Source organism: Paramisgurnus dabryanus, chromosome 21, assembly GCF_030506205.2.
Source record: "Paramisgurnus dabryanus chromosome 21, PD_genome_1.1, whole genome shotgun sequence".
Taxonomy (NCBI): domain Eukaryota; kingdom Metazoa; phylum Chordata; class Actinopteri; order Cypriniformes; family Cobitidae; genus Paramisgurnus; species Paramisgurnus dabryanus.
The window spans coordinates 14,963,253-14,980,973 of record NC_133357.1 but is presented as its reverse complement, the minus strand read 5'-3'; the positions used below and the strand labels follow the sequence as shown (position 1 = coordinate 14,980,973).

General features: G+C 40.1%; 1 protein-coding gene across 12 annotated transcripts in view; it reads left to right on the top strand.

The window, feature by feature from the left end:
- Nucleotides 1–17,721, top strand: part of agrn (agrin) — a 294,150-nt gene that overhangs the window by 224,133 nt on the left and 52,296 nt on the right. For all 12 annotated transcript variants that reach the window (XM_065285836.2, XM_065285838.2, XM_065285837.2 and 9 more), the window contains 7 exons: nt 3,496–3,638; nt 3,753–3,858; nt 8,006–8,122; nt 8,488–8,652; nt 10,339–10,482; nt 12,493–12,617; nt 12,698–12,803. In XM_065285836.2, the coding sequence (XP_065141908.1) occupies nt 3,496–3,638; nt 3,753–3,858; nt 8,006–8,122; nt 8,488–8,652; nt 10,339–10,482; nt 12,493–12,617; nt 12,698–12,803 (906 nt within the window). The remainder of the gene's footprint in view (nt 1–3,495; nt 3,639–3,752; nt 3,859–8,005; nt 8,123–8,487; nt 8,653–10,338; nt 10,483–12,492; nt 12,618–12,697; nt 12,804–17,721) is intronic.

Genomic DNA, 17,721 nt, shown 5'->3' with positions numbered 1-17,721 from the left:
GACGGTGTTCAACTATAACCGTCGGTCTCACGGTTATATAATGACCGTCACACCCCTAGTCACGTGTTACATATATAAAACGCACATTTGCGGACCATTGTAAACAATAAACTGACACAAAGACATTAATTAGTATCAGTTGACATACAACAACGTAGGAACGGTCCTCTTTCAAGACACTTGTAAACACTGGGGCGGAGTTTCGCGTTCGTCCTCTGTGACCTCTTGACGTCATGACGGATTGCGTGGGGTCACGTTGGCCCATCACGACCGGATTTAAACGAGAAGTTGTGCTATAAAAGTGCATATTTGTTATTTTTATTGTCAAAAATGACAATCGTTTTACTAGATAAGACCCTTATGCCTCGTTTGGGATCGTTTATAGTCTTTTGAAACTCCGTTGAAAAAAAGACATCAACATTTTGGATGACATGGTGGTGAGTAAATTATCTGGATTTTTCTTTTAAGAAAATGGAATATTCCTTTAAGTATTAATGGTAAAAACAACTTATATTTATGAAATGTAGTGGAGTGACAAGTATAATTTTATGCATCAGAATGCAGTGAAGTAAATGGTTGTCAACGAAAAACACCTCTGATACTCAGCAATTGTATTCACCAATGAATTTGCACATGGTTTGTCATAAAACACATTAAAAACACCACACAGACATATAAACAACAGGGGGCCTTTAAAAAGGATTTTGGGATACTATCATCTAGGTAACTGGCAGATCAGCTAGACCAGTTTAGACGAGATAAAATGTCATTAGGATCAGGCTTCAGTAAACAAGTTCTTCTTGTCAGTTTTGTCAGTGCTTTAGACGTTTCATTCTATATTTTGTGCCTCAATAATAAGCGTATGATGAAAAAAGAAAGCTTTTAATAATCATAGTCAAAATACTACATCATCTCCCCTTAGAGTCTCTTGGCTGATCTTAACAAGACTTTGCCCTAAGGCGTGAATTCAACTCGTCTCACATTAAGCAAAATATAACATCTCTGCTCATCACTTCTGAACATCGCTAATGCTCTGAAGCAGAAACCGACTGTCTGGAGCAAATGCGTGTGCTCTCTGTATCAATGTGGCCAGGTCTTCAGGCTCCAGTGCTTCCATTGTTTCCAGACTGGGCTAATGAATTGAATGGCCTCCCTAAGCATCGACCCTGCGAGGGCTGTCGTGCGGATTCTTGATAAGACGTATCGGGTTGACCAACCCCTAGCGAGCCTTAACTGTGACCAGCTCTGTAATCTGCTTAAGACGCGATGTTTTAGGCTAAGTGGCATTTCAAACTATACACAAATGAGTTTTCCATCAGAGCACGTGGGGTCGGCCTGCCCACCTGCCCTTCGCTACATTCAGCTCGGGATTTGGTTTTGTTTTCCTTTAGCTCAATTGATAGAGCGTTTGGTTAGCAGCACAATACGGTTGTGGGTTTGATTCCCAGAGATTGAATGCATTGCAAGTCGCTTTGGATAAATGCATTTGCAAAACGCATAAATGTAAATGTAATGTTTTTGTGATTTTTAGTATTAAGCTGACTTTGTTGTTTTATAAAAGCCTATATTTAAAAAGATGCATTGATTTTTACTTTCATATGCTTCTGCTATGATTTACTGTAGCTATGCTGCAGTACTCTGCTTACAAGGGCAGTGTTTGGGAATGATAAAGCCTGGTAATATGGGTACTGTTTATGAGCGCTGTGCAAAAGATGCCTGAGTATATAAATAAAAGAGGTTTTATTAAAGTGCTTTCTTGACTAGAGCTCTTTGACAGCTTTCATTAACAGTAGGAACTATAATGCTCGGTTACAGAGAGAGGTGCTTTATATCTCCAGTGAGTCTGCTTTGTTGACTAATAACCTTTAATTCTAATTAGGCAAGATAAGAGTGTGTTTAATGAGGCGACTCATCTGAAGAGAAAACTTTACCATTTCCTCGCTATAATCCCTAAAGTTTGGATCCTGGAGAGAATCCAAATTTTTGTCTTTTTTTATTCAGTCACATACTGTATACAGCAGATAGACTTTTCCAGAACTTAAACTAATGCTAACTGCACCCAATATTTTTAATACAGATTGTCACTTATTTCACTTCTAATCGAAGTATAAGGGACGAGTTAGCCAGTGGCGCAGTGTTGTCTCCTTTAATTTATTTTGTTATTCCCTGGTTATTTCCATAGCTGGTCATTATCTTATACTTCCAGCAGTTCCTTTAGTTATAGTGAAGAAAATCTCAATATTCACTGCCCCGTGCTGAATATTTTAATACATTGCCAAACACTCTCCATTAATTCTTGGCAGCCAAGTTAAAAAAGACGCTTAAGTACCTGGCAATATTTTATTTTATTAGAAGACAATGTGCGGCATGCTGATATGCAAATTTGTGTGTGTGGTCCTCAGTGGGCCCTGTCTTATTGTCTTTGCTCTTTTAAACCTCCAAGTACTTATCCGCTGTTATGCAAAGATAGTATGTGCTGTATTGTGTCAGATGGTCTGCTTTTATCTCCTAAATCAATGTTAGCGTGATTCTGTATCTGTGCATTCATTCTGCTTAAAGGAATAGTTCATCCAAAAATGTCAATTTTTTCATCATTTATTCGTCATTAAGTTGTTACAAACATGTATACATTTCTTTGTTCTACTGAAAACGAAAGTTGATATTTTGTGCTGTGTTGGTAAGTTTTTGAGCACCATTGACGTCCATAGTATTATTTATGCACCTGCTTGATTATAAATATCTTCCTTTGTGTTTAGCAGAACAAAGACATTTTCACATGTTTGTAAAAACTTGAAGGTGGGCAAATATAGACATATTTTTTTTATTTTGTGGTGAACTATCCCTTTAAAGGGACACTCCACTTTTTTTGAAAATATGCTAATTTTCCCTCTCCCCTAGAGTTAAACATGTTATTTTTACTGTTTTGGAATCCATTCAGCTGATCTCTGGGTCTGTCGGTACCACTATTAGCATAGCTTAGCATAATCCATTGAATCTGATTAGACCATTAGCATCGCGCAAAAAAATAACCAAAGATTTTCGATATTTTTCCTATTTAAAACTTGACTCTTCTGTAGTTACATCATGTGCTAAGACCGACGGAAAATTAAAATTTGGGATTTTCTATGCCGATATGGCTCAGAACTATACTCTCATTCTGGCGTATTAATCAAGGACGTTGCTGCCGTAACATGGCTGCAGGAGGCGCAATGATATTACACAGCGCCTGAAAATAGTTCCCTGCTATTGAAAGTAACCAAGGGGACTATTTTCGGGCAGTGCGTAATATTTTGAATTCCAAAACGGTAAAAATCAAATAACTCTTTAACTCTAGGGGAGCTGGAAAATGAGCATATTTTTTAAAAAAGTGGAGTGTCCCTTTAAAATTGAGTTTTTGTAGATTTTGTGTTTGGGGAATTTTGTGTAATTTCAAAACAGTATAACTAAAAAGTCCTCACTATAATATAAAAACAAATGTGTGTGTGTATTTTACAGATTGTGGGTCAGGAGGCTCGGGCTCAGGGTCTGAGACCTGCGAGCAAGATCGGTGTCAAAAGTTTGGCGGGTCGTGGGATGACGACACAGAGGATGATCGATGCATTTGTGACTACAACTGTCAGTCTGTTCCACGCAGCCCGGTATGAAAATCTTTGCATCTGTGAATCTGCCCAGACGTTTAACTTGGTAAAATGCGTGGTAAATTGTTTAATCCGTTAATCACACCGTGTTAACCTTGCCGTGAATATTTGCAGGTGTGTGGCTCAGATGGGAATACGTACGACAACGAGTGTGAGCTGAAGAAGGCCAGGTGTGAGCAGCAAATGGATCTGATGCTCCAAAGTCAAGGCCCCTGTATAGGTGAGATAAATCTGAATTTTCCTCAGCCATCTAAAGAATAACACAGGAAATCAGAGGGGTAGGCTGTGTAAAACCATTGTGGCAGGATGCTGCTTACCTTTGAGCTTTGAGGGTTTGTGTAGACCAGACCGAAAGGCTACCGCTAAGAGAGGAAGAGCATGGCTGTGTGATCAGAGCAGTGTGAGAGTCCCTCAGGCTTCAGGCGGAGCTCGACTCCACTTTCGCTCTCACACACACACACACACACACACACACACACACACACACACACACACACACACACGAACGTTCAATCCTCGTCCTTTATCTAACTCAGAGTTTTCTGCTTCAGAGCCTCTCAGGCCCTCTAGCCAGGCTCAGTCATGCTTCTTCAGTGGCCGTGGATAATAAATCTTTTCGGAGAACTTTCCACCAGTGTGAGGAGCTTTTGGCGACTGCTTCCCATTGGCTGAGCTTAGATCAATGGAAATCACATTGGGGCTTAAATTTGATATGCACGGTGCAGTCTCTCCTCAGCCATTCTCTGACCCTGTGTCTTTGAGAGCTGACTGGCCTCCAGAGCACCTTGCTGCTTTTTGCTAATTGAAAATTAGGTCTCGGTGACCTCCAGACAACCTTCTGCCAAGTCTCCTTGCGGAGGAGATCAGAGGATGCTGTAAACTGCCTCTTGCTATTTCTTTTGTCATGTAGCCAAACAGTTTGGGGCACTCAGGGATACTTGTGTATAGTGTATATTCTTAATAAATTTAAATAGCACAGTCTGAGCTTCAACAACTATATCTATGCAGGAACAGAGTTCAATTTAGATTTAGGTTTATTTACAATATTGGTTGTAAGAATGATGCGTTCAGTATGTGTTTTTCTTCTTTGACAGCCATTCAGAAGTTCCTGTTTTGGCTTGAAGCAAAAAATGTTTACAAGCAACATATTTATTGCTGGTATTTTATTACTGCAATGCTTCTCAAGCTATTGGGCGCGGGATGGATTTTATAAAATACATTCATTTATCATAAATTATATGTGATTAAACCTAAGGCTACTAACCAACAGCACTACATTGTACAATTTAATGTTTTGTTTAATTCAAATTCTAAGTTTGAAAGTGTTTTATGTCATGATTTTTCTTTGGTGTTGTGCACCATACACAAGGGGGGGGGGGGCACACACCGAAAAGTTTAAGAACCACTGCATTATAGTTATCAGTGCCCAATGATTTTTTTTGGGGGGGGGGGCTTTTTTGTTTGTGAACTGTATTGTAAGCTTATGTGGTGGTGTTGGTCAGTCAGCAATAGTCCTTTTGACACATACAGTCTTTACTGGTAATTTACTGGTAAATTGCAGTTTAACAGGTCGTGTGTGAACAGAACATTTCTGGTTAATCATTGCAGGTTTTAAGATTACCAGTAATTTGCCGGTAAGTGCTATGTGTGAACAAAAAATATATATATTATCAGTATTTAGAATGGACGACGTCGAACCGACAGGTTCAGGCCAATCATAACGTTTTGATACAGAAGACGCATTTACCCCCGCACAGTGTACAGACGTTTCCATACACACGCTGCTTAAAAGTCGAGCACACCTGAAGTTAACATCCACACCAAATTGTTTAAAACAGCTTACCATCTATATGTCGAATTGCCGACGTCCTTAGCACACCCTCTGTGAAGCCTAATGTGCAAACAGTACTGTTGTTTAAGACGCAGGTTCAGTTTGACGTCACCTAATGTAATGTTGTTTGGTCACGAGCAACTTCGCAACAGTCAGCGTTTGTCACAGATTTGAAAACAACAAAATACGGACTGTGGATATGAAGTCATACCCTGCCATTGTTTATAAATAAAAAACTGAACTTGATGCGCCCCACAGGTAACTTCCGCTTTCTCTCCGGGCACCATGCAGGGACTCATGGACATGGACTTTTTACGAATTATTAATATATTGCTGTCTGTGATTCCATGAGCCAGGAGACTGCAGTGTAAACTGATATTAAATGATATTAAACCCATGATTTACTCACCCCCAAGCTGTCCGAGTTGCATATGTCCATCGTTTTTCAGACAAACACATTTTCGGATATTTTAGAAAATGTTTTAGATCTTTCAGTTGATTAAATGTAATGTTACAGGGTCCACGACCTTCAAGTCCAAAAAAAGTGCGTCCATCTTTCACAAAATAAATCCAAACGGCTCCAGGATGATAAACAAAGGTCTTCTGAGGGTAATCCGCGCGATGTTGTTGTAGAAATATCCATATTTAAAACTTTATTAATGTAAATAACTACCTTCCGGTAGCGCCACCATCTTAGACTCCTCTGTATTCAGGAGAGAGTATTAGCGTAGTGTACGCACTTTTCTTAGTGACGTATGACAAATTCGGAGGGTGGGGGCACAGAGCAGCAGCAGAGTAGCCTCCGTAGGCTGCGTAAGCTCTCATCCTGAATGGCGGCGCTACCGGAAGGTATTTATTTTTGGTAATAAAGTTTTAAATATGGATATTTCTACAACAACACCGCGCGATTACCCTCAGAAGACCTTTGTTTATCATCCTGGAGCCGTTTGGATTTAATTTGTGAAGGATGGACGCACTTTTTTGGACTTGAAGGTCCTGGACCCCGTAACATTACATTTAATCAACTGAAAGATCTAAAACATTTTCTTAAATATCCGAAAATGTGTTTATCTGAAAAACGATGGACATATGCAACTCGGACAGCTTGGGGGTGAGTAAATCATGGGTTTAATATCATTTTTGGCCGAACTATCCCTTTAAATGTATAATACGAGTAAATAGTGCTCATAAATGACCTGGAAACAGTATTCCTTACCTTACGACTAAACAAGCAAATAGAGGAGCGCATGTCTCTTATGGCTGCTGAATAATAAGTCAAAACAGTTTGCACAAAATCTGAAACCAGCTATCATTGCGTATGTGACCCCAGATAACCTGAGCCAATAACCTGAGCCATTATTGCCAGGCAGGTACGGTTACAATATGGCTCATGTAATTGGTCACACAGATTTTTTATGGCACACTTTTATACTCTAACACAATTCAGATGAAGGGTACTACTAATAGTTATCCTTCCCCAAATATTATAGACCTCCTTGGTACTATCTGTAACAATAAACATTACTTTGATAGACCTCGGTTGAGCTGATGGGCTGAACCTCACCCGCGGCATTATCGGCACCTTGTTGTGTCGGGAAGGATTGAACTAATGGGTGTGAAGGAAAGAAGGTGAAGAACCGCTACTAGAGAAGACAGGATGAAATTAAAAGCACCTTTGTCATAATGGGCTCAGTATGAAGAGGAGAAGTTTAATGAGGTGTGGACAAAACCCATCTCTGAAGCCACTGGCACGGTGACACATCACCATTATAGTCGGGGATGTGAGCGTTTACAACGGAGGTCCCCTGATTTATAACAGTTTCCAATCTCAAAACCGCAAACAGCTCTCCTAAACCTCCCGGCTTCAACACATTCAGCTCAATGGCCTAGAGAGAGCAGTGGAAATAGTATGAAAATCCTGTGAAAAATTGAGATAAAGAGTGACATAGTAAAGATAAATAGGCATCTGCCATCTGCCTTCCGGCTCGACGTTATAGTTAAACACCGCGACAAACTTCCCGCGTACTGTATGTGTGCCAGGCATTCGGAATAGCAGAAGTGTAATTAGGTTATATAGCGAGAGTGGACCGACATCGCTGTGTCCTAATTTGCGTTCCGGTGCATTTCCGCAAGTCCATAAATCTCTGTTTGACATGGCAATGTACGTGTAAACTCCGCTATCTGAGACAAGAACAAATAAAGAGAGCAGACCCTGGAGGATAAGTCAAATGTCACCCTAGTATCAGACATTCAACGAACAGCCTATTGTTTGTTTTCACGTCGGAAAATAGCATCATTTTTTCATGATTTTGAATTGGTGTCTGGATTTGTAAATGGTTTTGTTATCTGGCAACCAGATGCAGGCTCTCCCACCTCTACTCCTTAAGCAATTCTTATTGTGTTGTACTAAATTGCATTTCAGCTTGGATTGTTTAGTTTAATTTGTCTTAAAATAAAATAAATCTCACCATCTGTCTCTCTCTTTCGCTCTCTCCCACCCCTGTTTACTCCTCTCTCGCCCATACCTCCTCTCTAGCTGTTCCAACTATATTACCAGAAGTAGATGTCTTTCAGCACTGCAGTGAAACGGTTTACGGGTGTTGTGAAGACAACAAGACTGCCGCCCTGGGTGTTGGACTGGCAGGGTGTCCAAGTGCGTAGCTAAACCTTCATTACTCTCTGCATGAACACTAATCTCCCATGCATGTGTAATGTCTGATGTGCTCAGTGGTATTTGACTGAGTTTGATTTAGTTTTTAGTCTTTAGCCGTGATTATCATACCAAACACATTTGATAGATAAACAAAATTTTATTTACTATCTTTAATATTTACTGAGTAAAGATTGAAATCAATGTGTGATATTAAACGTTGATGCTTATATTCTTATGCAAATAATTAGATTATGAGACTTTAGCCTGGATTTCACAGGCAGGGTCACACATTGGAGATCTGTGTCTTTACAACATGTCTATAAAAAAATGCACTATATAAAAGTTGTCAAAATGTTACTCTTCAGGTGTGTGTCAGTGCAGTCCTTATGGCTCGTATGGAGGCACCTGTGACCCCGCCACTGGCCAGTGCTCTTGTAAACCGGGCGTTGGGGGACAGAGGTGCGATCGCTGCGAGCCGGGATTCTGGAACTTTAGAGGCATCGTGACAGAGAACATGAGCGGTTGTACACGTATGTTTTCTTGCTATATTCTCTCTGGAAGTTTTCATAGTTAAATAAATGACCACAAAACTAGTCATAGGAAGCACATGTATATTTGTAGCAATAGCCAAAAATACATTGAATGGGTCAAAATTATTGAATTTTTTTAATGCACAAAAATCATTCGGATCATGTTAAATGAAGATATTTCGTAAATTTCCTATCGTAGTTATGTCAAAATTGTATTTATCATTAGTGATATGTGTTGCTAAGTACTTCATTTGGGCAACTTTAAAGGAATTTTCTTTATTTTTTTGCACTCTCAGATTCCAGATCTTAAATAGTTGTATTTCGGCCAAATATTTTCCTATCCTAAAAAACTATATATCAATGAAAATGTACTTTATTCAGCTTTCAGGTGATGTATAAATATCAATTTGACCCTTATTGACCCTTATGCTTTGTGGTCCAGAGTCGCATATGTTAAAGGAAAACACCACAGTTTTTCAATATTTTACTATGTTCTTACCTCAACTTAGACAAATTAATACATACCTATCTTTATTCAATGCGTGCACTTAATCTTTGTATAGCGCATCGTGAATGTGTTAGCATTTAGCCTAGCCCCATTCATTCCTTAGGATCCAAACAGGGATGAATTTAGAAGCCGCCAAACACTTCCATGTTTTCCCAATTTAAAGACTGTTACATGAGTAGTTACACAAGTAAGTATGGTGGCACAAAATAAAATGTGCAGATTTTTAAGCGAATAAAAAATGAGAACTGTATTGTATGGTGGAAGAGCACTTAGTTTGCAGCACTTCAACCACGGGTGCAGTAACATTGACGGAAGTTTGAGCGAGAGGAGGGAGTAGTCAGAAGTGGTGATGTTACAGCGCTCCAAGGTTCAAAGTTCTCATTTCTATCTGCTTAAAAAATCCCCACATTTTTATTTTGTGCCACCATACTTACTCGTGTAAAAGTCTTTAAATCATGGAAGTGTTTGGTGGCTTCTAAATTCATCCCTGTTTGGATCCTAAGGAATGAATGGGGCTAGGCTAAATGCTAACACATTCGTGCTGTACAAAGGTTAAGTGCACGCATTGGAAAAAGATGGGTATGTATTTATTCATCTAAGTTGAGGTAAGAACATATGTTGTGATATCCTTTAAATGCACCTGTATACTCAGAAATCCAAAGTAATGCTTCCTACAACATCAAGTCACAACATTCAGTCAAAACAAGTGTTTTGCCTCCGAGACACTGAGACAAATATAACCTCTCTAAGTGTGCAACATGGCTTGACCTATAAGTTCTACCTACAGACAAACAACACGGTGCTTAGTGTGTATATGGGTGTGTTTGTACAATGCTACAAAGCCAAGGATGGGAAAAACAAGCATTGATTGAAAAGTTTTCCCCCCGGTGCCTGTGACCCTGGGTGCATTAGCACATTCTGTGGCCACATTCACCCCAGGGCTTCTTGACCCGGCACTGAACTCCACCAGACTGCGGCCACTGACACAGACTTACTGCTATTGCCATATAGCTCTGGGCTCACGGACTGGAACCGCTTCAGATTGCCTGTATGAGTTTAGTGCATGTGTGGATGTTTTTGTTGGGGTGAAATTGAAGAGAAAGAGACAAGGAATCTAATCAAAACTGTTCAACCAGATTAGGCTGACAGTCTGCTGTCTCTCTTGCTCTCTCCATCAGCGTGTAACTGTGATGGAGTGGGATCGGTTCGTGACGACTGTGAGCAGATGTCAGGGTTGTGCTCCTGTAAGCCTGGAGTTAAGGGCATGAAATGCAATGTGTGCCCCAATGGGAGCAAGATGGGAGTCAATGGCTGTGACAAAGGTAACTTTGGTATTTTTTTTTAGGATACAACTTTGCCAGTTTCTTCAGAAGTGCATGTTAAATGTTGCTAGGTTATGGTATTATTATGAGTTATGAGGTTTGTTTTGTCATAATTACCGGTTAAAGTTTGGTACTGGTCAATTAATAGTCCCTAGTTCACCACAAAATCATCCCCCTCATCATGTTGTGCTAAACCTGTATCTGTTGAACACAAAAGAAAACTTTCATAGTGTGAAAAACAAATACTATGAAAGTCAGTGGTTACAATCAACTGTGTGCTTACTAGTGGCGGCCGGTGACTTCTTTTTTTCGAGGGCGCTCGATGCGAAGTTTGTCACAACATGTATGTAGCCCGTCATGGGTGTGGTTCCTTTTTTCAAAATATGTGTTCTGCGCGAGATCCTGTGTGCATCATGTGTCTTGTCAAAGTAAATGCCTGCTGCAGACGCGTCTAAAGGGTTTATGATAAAAGAGACGCTCGTGTTTGCCAGATACTGGCATAATCTCATGCGTAATCAGAGTTTACTGTTAAGTAAGTGTCTTGCGTGTATTTTGTGAACGTGAGCGTCTTTTTTATCATAAACGGTTTTGACGCGTGTGCAGCAGGCACTTCTTTTGACAAAACACTTGATGCACACAGGATCTCTCGACGCGCAAAACACATATTTTGAAAAAAGGAACCACACACATGACACTCCGAAAACTTATTTTGAATTAGCGCCCCTCGGATGAGCAGTCACCACATTTATCAAAATATGTTTTTTGTGTTCAACAGAATAAAGAAACTCATACAGGTTTAAAAAAATAAAGGGGGAGTGAATGATGACACAATTTTTGGGCGAACTGTCCTTTTAACTCTTTCACCGCCAGCGTTTTTAAAAAAAGTTGCCAGCCAGCGCCAGCGTTTTTCATGATTTTCACAAAAGTTTAATGTCTTCCAGAAAATGTTTTCTTCAAATATATAAACATACAATATACCAAATGAAAGAACAGACCCTCTGCTTTCAAACAAAAAAATAGTTTCATCCTACCTTCAGTGGTTCTTTTGCAATCTGCTTTTGAATATGGGTAGGTTTCTGCGAAAACACCACATTTTGAGCAAAAAGCAGAGATAATTCCATTTTTGTGACGGACTTTTCATAGAGTTCCCATTCAGAGCGATCTTTAAAACAGACACGGACATGCAGCAGCTTGCCATAGGGCAATACTTCCGGGTTTAAAAATTTGCGGAAGGTATTGCGGAAAGAAGGAAAAACTCGTCATTGGCGGGGAAGCGTTTTCTCTTGATTGACGAGATATCTCGTCAATGGCGGGAAAAGAGTTAAGTAAAAACTCCTTTAGTTTCCTGACACTGCTTTCCCTCAAGTTCTATGTTTGTCCACTCACTGACTAGTTGGTTATTTGAGGAGTAGCATAATCCTTTTTCATTTTTGGGTAAACTATTCCTTTAACATTGCTTCAATACAAGGATTTTTTTGTTTGAGTTTTTTGCTGCAAAGATCAGCTTAGATTAGTGTACATTCATGCTATAAATATATGATTTATTCAAGTTTTTGTTGGTGGACCTGCACTGTCGAACACCCAGTTTTGAGCCATGTCGGACATTTTGACATTTAACAATTATTAATGTTATTAAATTGTGAGTAGAAATCTAAAGGTGTTTGTTTGCTCTACATGTGACTGTAATCCAATTAGATCAATGAAGTTCAAAGTTTAATCTTCAAATGCACAACGGGACCAACATTGAAAATGTTACCCACTGTGTTTAAGCTTGGTGTGTAATATAAAGGGAAGAGCTTAATGAACTCCACAATCCCAGAATAGCTGCATTCATGCAGCGATCCTGCCAGATAAAAGCTGTCACATGAAAGTGAGGAAGCGAGGCGGGTCAATTCTGCACTCCTATACTCTGATGTTAGAGGAAGTAGTAAGACTTAGTGGTGGAGAAGGTCACTTTTTTAAATGGATTTGAATATGATTCATGATTAACCCGGTCAAATTACTCCACAGGACCTGAGGCACCCAAGTCCTGTGATGCGCTGGTATGCAACTTTGGGGCATCATGTGTGGAGCTCAATGGTCAGGCTCACTGCGAATGCCCCTCACCAGACTGCGACGAGGAAAATAAGACTAAGGTGAGTTTGCATACATCACTATCCTGCGACACTAAACCTATTTCTTTCAATAATATATAATGTCTGTGAATTTTGGACAGGTATGTGGATCTGATGGGGTTACATATGCAGACCAGTGCCAACTGAGAACCATCGCCTGTCGACAAGACAAGATAATCACTGTGGAGCATTCAGGCCAGTGCAAAGGTGAGATTTGCCTCTAGCTCCTTTCGTTCTGGTTTGTATCTATTTTTGCACTTATGCATACTCAAACAAGCACAGCCCTTTAGCATTTCCTTTTTGGCATAGTTTTTCGTCTATGAACAAAAGAAAACACTGATAATTAGTTTTTGCAATATACCGGTTTTGTTAGCGGAAGCAGCACTGCTTTTGGACAAGAAGGGGTCGTGTGATGTCCAGGTTTGTTGTTTTGTTGATGTGGGTGGCAGGTGTTTATGGGACAAAAAAGCTGCCTAACAGATGCTCCCCTGTAGATAGATCCGTGCCGCCTGGCTCCAGACTGGAGACTTTGAATCCCTTGGAACTGGGCGACATTTGAGTTGTTTGATTTGCATTTTCCCTGTGTGGATTAGGGAGAGTTAACTGCACAGTTTGGGGTGGAAGCACCTGCCGGTGATGCTCGCTGCCCTGGTGCCGATGTGTAGGTAATGGACCATCTCTCTTTCTTCCACAAATCTAGTCAAGTCTAGTCATCTGTTGGTTGATCTGTATTGGTGTGGGAGTTGGGAACCTGGTAAAAGGCCAAGGTTAAGACTTTCATGTCAGCTGTATGTAAGTAGCCGTGTGCCAGCTCACGTCAGAAAGTGTTCAGCGGGGAGCTAGCAGCTCTTGGATAGCCATGTCACGCGATGGACATCGCCAGCTGCCGATATCTGGAGCTGGGCCAGTGGCAGGTGCCAGGCATTTTCAACATCAGCTTACGATGCCGCTCGTTCAGTCCTGTTAAAGCCACATAAGTGATTTGGGTTTTATCTTCACACATGGTGTGGCCTGTTTTAGTACTGCATTGAAACCCGTGTGCATTATGTTTTTATCATAGCTATAACTGAACTGCTATACTAAATGTGCGCTTTCAGATCTCCATAGGTTTTAAACGCCCCTTAGTCCTTGCCATTTATGTATACCAGGGGTTCTCAAAGTCCGGACTCCGGTCCGGATCCGGACCCGACGGCAACTTGATCCGGACCCGCGTCCACTTCATATTACAAGTGCATTCATTTCTATGTGATTGATTAAATGTGTGCATTTGCTATTTTACAAATGCATATTAAACGTGTAAACCATTCGTTTAGTTTTTTTTTCTTTTTAGATTTAAGAGTATTCCTAGTCTAAAATAAAACGAGTTATTTTAAAATTTCCTGTGTGACGCTGTAGCCATCACACCCAGATATCATGCACAGCTATTTTATGTACTACGGCTTTTGATCAGTCCTTACCAATCACTGTTGGTTTGAGTCGTTTAAAACATGCATTTAAAAAAGCAACACTCGGCATACATAATCTTTATACATATTCTTTATTATCATGAAATACCTGAAAAGGTTTGAAGAACAGCAATATAAATATATCCTTAAGACATTTCCTGGAGATGCGTGTGTCTAGTTCTTCGTCTGCTGCGCATATTAAGTTTCTGCCCGAGAGCGCCCCCTGGCTTTTGGATGTAGCGGCATTTCACCGTAATTCATTGAGAAGCATAGCAAGCATCATCAGCCAATTTATAGGTGCACCCCTAATTTTGGCGTGTCTCTGCCTACCGACCACACTTATTTTTGCCATGGTTTATGCATATGATGGAGAACAAACTGTGCCATTTCTCTAATTAGGTTTCTCTGTATTTTGCACCTGGTTACTTTTGGCATATTTCTTGTGTTTATTTTTATTTTTAAAATTTACTTTAAATGCAAAATACACTTATGTTTTTCCCAAACTATTTGTGTTGATTTGTTATATAAACAAATGATTTACATAAAGTTTTTCCGGACCTATGAAAATTGTGGGAATTCAGATTTGGACCTTTGAATGTAAACTTTGAGAACCCCTGATGTATACGTTGGTTAAATATTATGGGATACCTTAGTTATACCCATAATAAAAAAAAAATATTATTTGCTTTGCTCAATCATTTTGTTATGTGTAAAACTATTTGCCCTTCACTTCTCAGCACAGATAATGCAAAGAAATCAACCAATTTTAACTCTTTAAAAGACACACTGATGTTTTTAGGTCCTGGTTGGACCAGTATTTTCATCCCTAAAATCTTTAAACAAAGAACCTTTCTTATTTCCGTCTTTTGGCATTACCTGCCGATATGACCAGAATCCAGCTTCTGTTCTGGGTTTATTTAGGGATCTTGGAAGAAGTGAAGAGCAGGCTTATGTTGGATCTTCACCAGCCTTAGGCAGAACTGGCGACAGCAGCACCATTTATTAATTCCTTCCCCAACACGTGGGGTAAAGCAGACCCGGACTGCTCGACAGCCCTGAGGTGGAGGGGTTAGATCGCAACTCATTTCACGTGTGACTGGGTGTAAACTAGCCGAAAGCCTGCATTTTGCTTTGTATTCATTTTTTGTTTGCTCGCTAAGCTCATCTTCCTCTCTCATAGCCTCATTTCGGCAATTGGTGCTATGGAAGATGTCACGCCTCAGACCGTACGAGTTTCTCTGCGTGTTGCCATAGCAGGCAGCAGATGAGGGGATCAGTGGTGCATCTTGGTACATGACGTGGGGCATTCGGGGTCTTGAATGGCTGACAAACTTTTAGCACATAGAGAGTCCAAGACTTGGCAGTTCTTTGCGCGCACATATGGTGTCATCACCTGTATATTTGCAGCAAATTGGCAGCCTACACATTAGCATATGGTGCATGCAGCTCTGTGCTTAGATTCTCTCATTTTTGTTCTTAAAAATGTTAATGGGATTCAAATGAAAATTTTGGAATCATCCTTTAGTTTGTAAAACTAAATAGTTATCATTATAGTAAGACACTATAGGATGAATGGAAGGATGTGGGGCAGGGCAGAGCATTATACCACACTATGTTGGATGTACACTCACCTAAAGGATTATTAGGAACACTATACTAATACTGTGTTTGACTCCCTTTCGCCTTCAGAACTGCCTTAATTCGACGTGGCATTGATTCAACAATGTTGGCCCATATTGATAGGATAGCATCTTGCAGTTGATGGAGATTTGTGGGATGCACATCCAGGGCACGAAGCTCCCGTTCCACCACATCCCAAAGATGCTCAATTGGGTTGAGATCATGTGACTGTGGGGGCCATTTCAGTACAGTGAACTCATTGTCATGTTCAAGAAACCAATTATCAAATCATTTGAGGTTTGTGACATGGTGCATTATCCTGCTGGAAGTAGCCATCAGAGGATGGGTACATGGTGGTCATAAAGGGATGGACATGGTCAGAAACAATGCTCAGGTAGGCAATGGCATTTAAACGACGCCCAATTGGCACTAAAGTGTGCCAAGAAAACACCCCCGCACCATTACACCACCAGCAGCCTGCACAGTGGTAACAAGGCATGATGGATCCATGTTCTCATTCTATTTACGCCAAATTCTGACCATCTGAATGTCTCAACAGAAATCGAGACTCATCAGACCAAGCAACAGTTTTCCAGTCTTCAACTGTCCAATTTTGGTGAGCTTGTGCAAATTGTAGCCACTTTTTCCTATTTGTAGTGGAGATGAGTGGTACCTGGTTGGGTCTTCTGCTGTTGTAGCCCATCCGCCTCAGGGTTGTGCGTGTTGTGGCTTTACAAATGCTTTGCTGCATACCTCGGTTGTAACGACTGGTTATTTCAGTCAAAGTTGCTCTTCTATCAGCTTGAATCAGTCGGCCCATTCTCCTCTGACCTCTACCATCAACAAGGTATTTTCACCCACAGGACTGCCGCATACTGGATGTTTTTCCCTTTTCACACCATTCTTTGTAAACCCTAGAAATGGTTGTGTGTGAAAATCCCAGTAACTGAGCCGATTGTGAAATACTCAGACTGGCACCAACAACCATGCCAGGCTCAAAATTGCTTAAATCCCTATAAAAATTTCTTTCCCATTCTGACATTCAGTTTGAAGTTCAGGAGATTGTCTTGACCACGACAACACCCCTAAATGCATTCAAGCAACTGCCATGTGATTGGTTGATTAGATAATTACATTAATGAGAAATTGAACAGGTGTTCCTAATAATCCTTTAGGTGAATGTATAGCCACAAGGCTAAACATATCTTAGCAAGAACCTTCTATAGCGTGATGAAATAGCCTCATCTGTGCAAAGTTATATCCAATTCTTCAACTCCAATTACCATGTAAAGCCGCTAAATCCTGTCAACAGCTCTTGCTTACACAGAAGGATACCAGAAAGAGATTTTGCATAAGCAAAATCCTTCTACAGGAATTTTGGCAAATAACCACAAGTTCATCCACCTAGAATAAGACAACTCAGTCAAAACAGACAACTCAAATAACCCACATTTTGTGCTTGAAAGAATTCTGTACTATAAAATACTTTTTTTTCATTTGACTCTCGCCCCATAGACTTTCATTGTAAGTGCATTATTGTAAATGCAATTGATGTGATGTCCTTATCAGACACGCTTGATAAAGTAGAAAGCAATAATAACAACTAGGGATGCGCGGATAGAAAAATGCACTGTCGATACTAATATTAGATTAGTTAGAATGACATTTACCAATACAGATACAGATAGTTTTGCTTTTTACTCAAATTATGATGACATGAAATCCCAGAAGTGCATAGCGTACAAACTGCAATTCTGTTGTCATTGTGACCCATTGTCATTTTACCACCCCTTTTGATTTCCAGGACATAATCTGTCTTGATCGTTGGCTGTTGTTAAACAATCAGTCAAAAAAAAATGCTTTTATGTGTCGAATATAATGTGCATTCCCAATTACTGTTTTCATCCCAACCAAATGTGACCATGATGAGCAACAGGTCATTTTGATGCTTTTTTACTTTCGGAGCAGACAAACCAGCACTCTTGAATCACATTCTCATCTGCTTGTTTTTACAAACAAAATAATGATTATTTTCTGTAATCATCAGCGTCACAGATGTT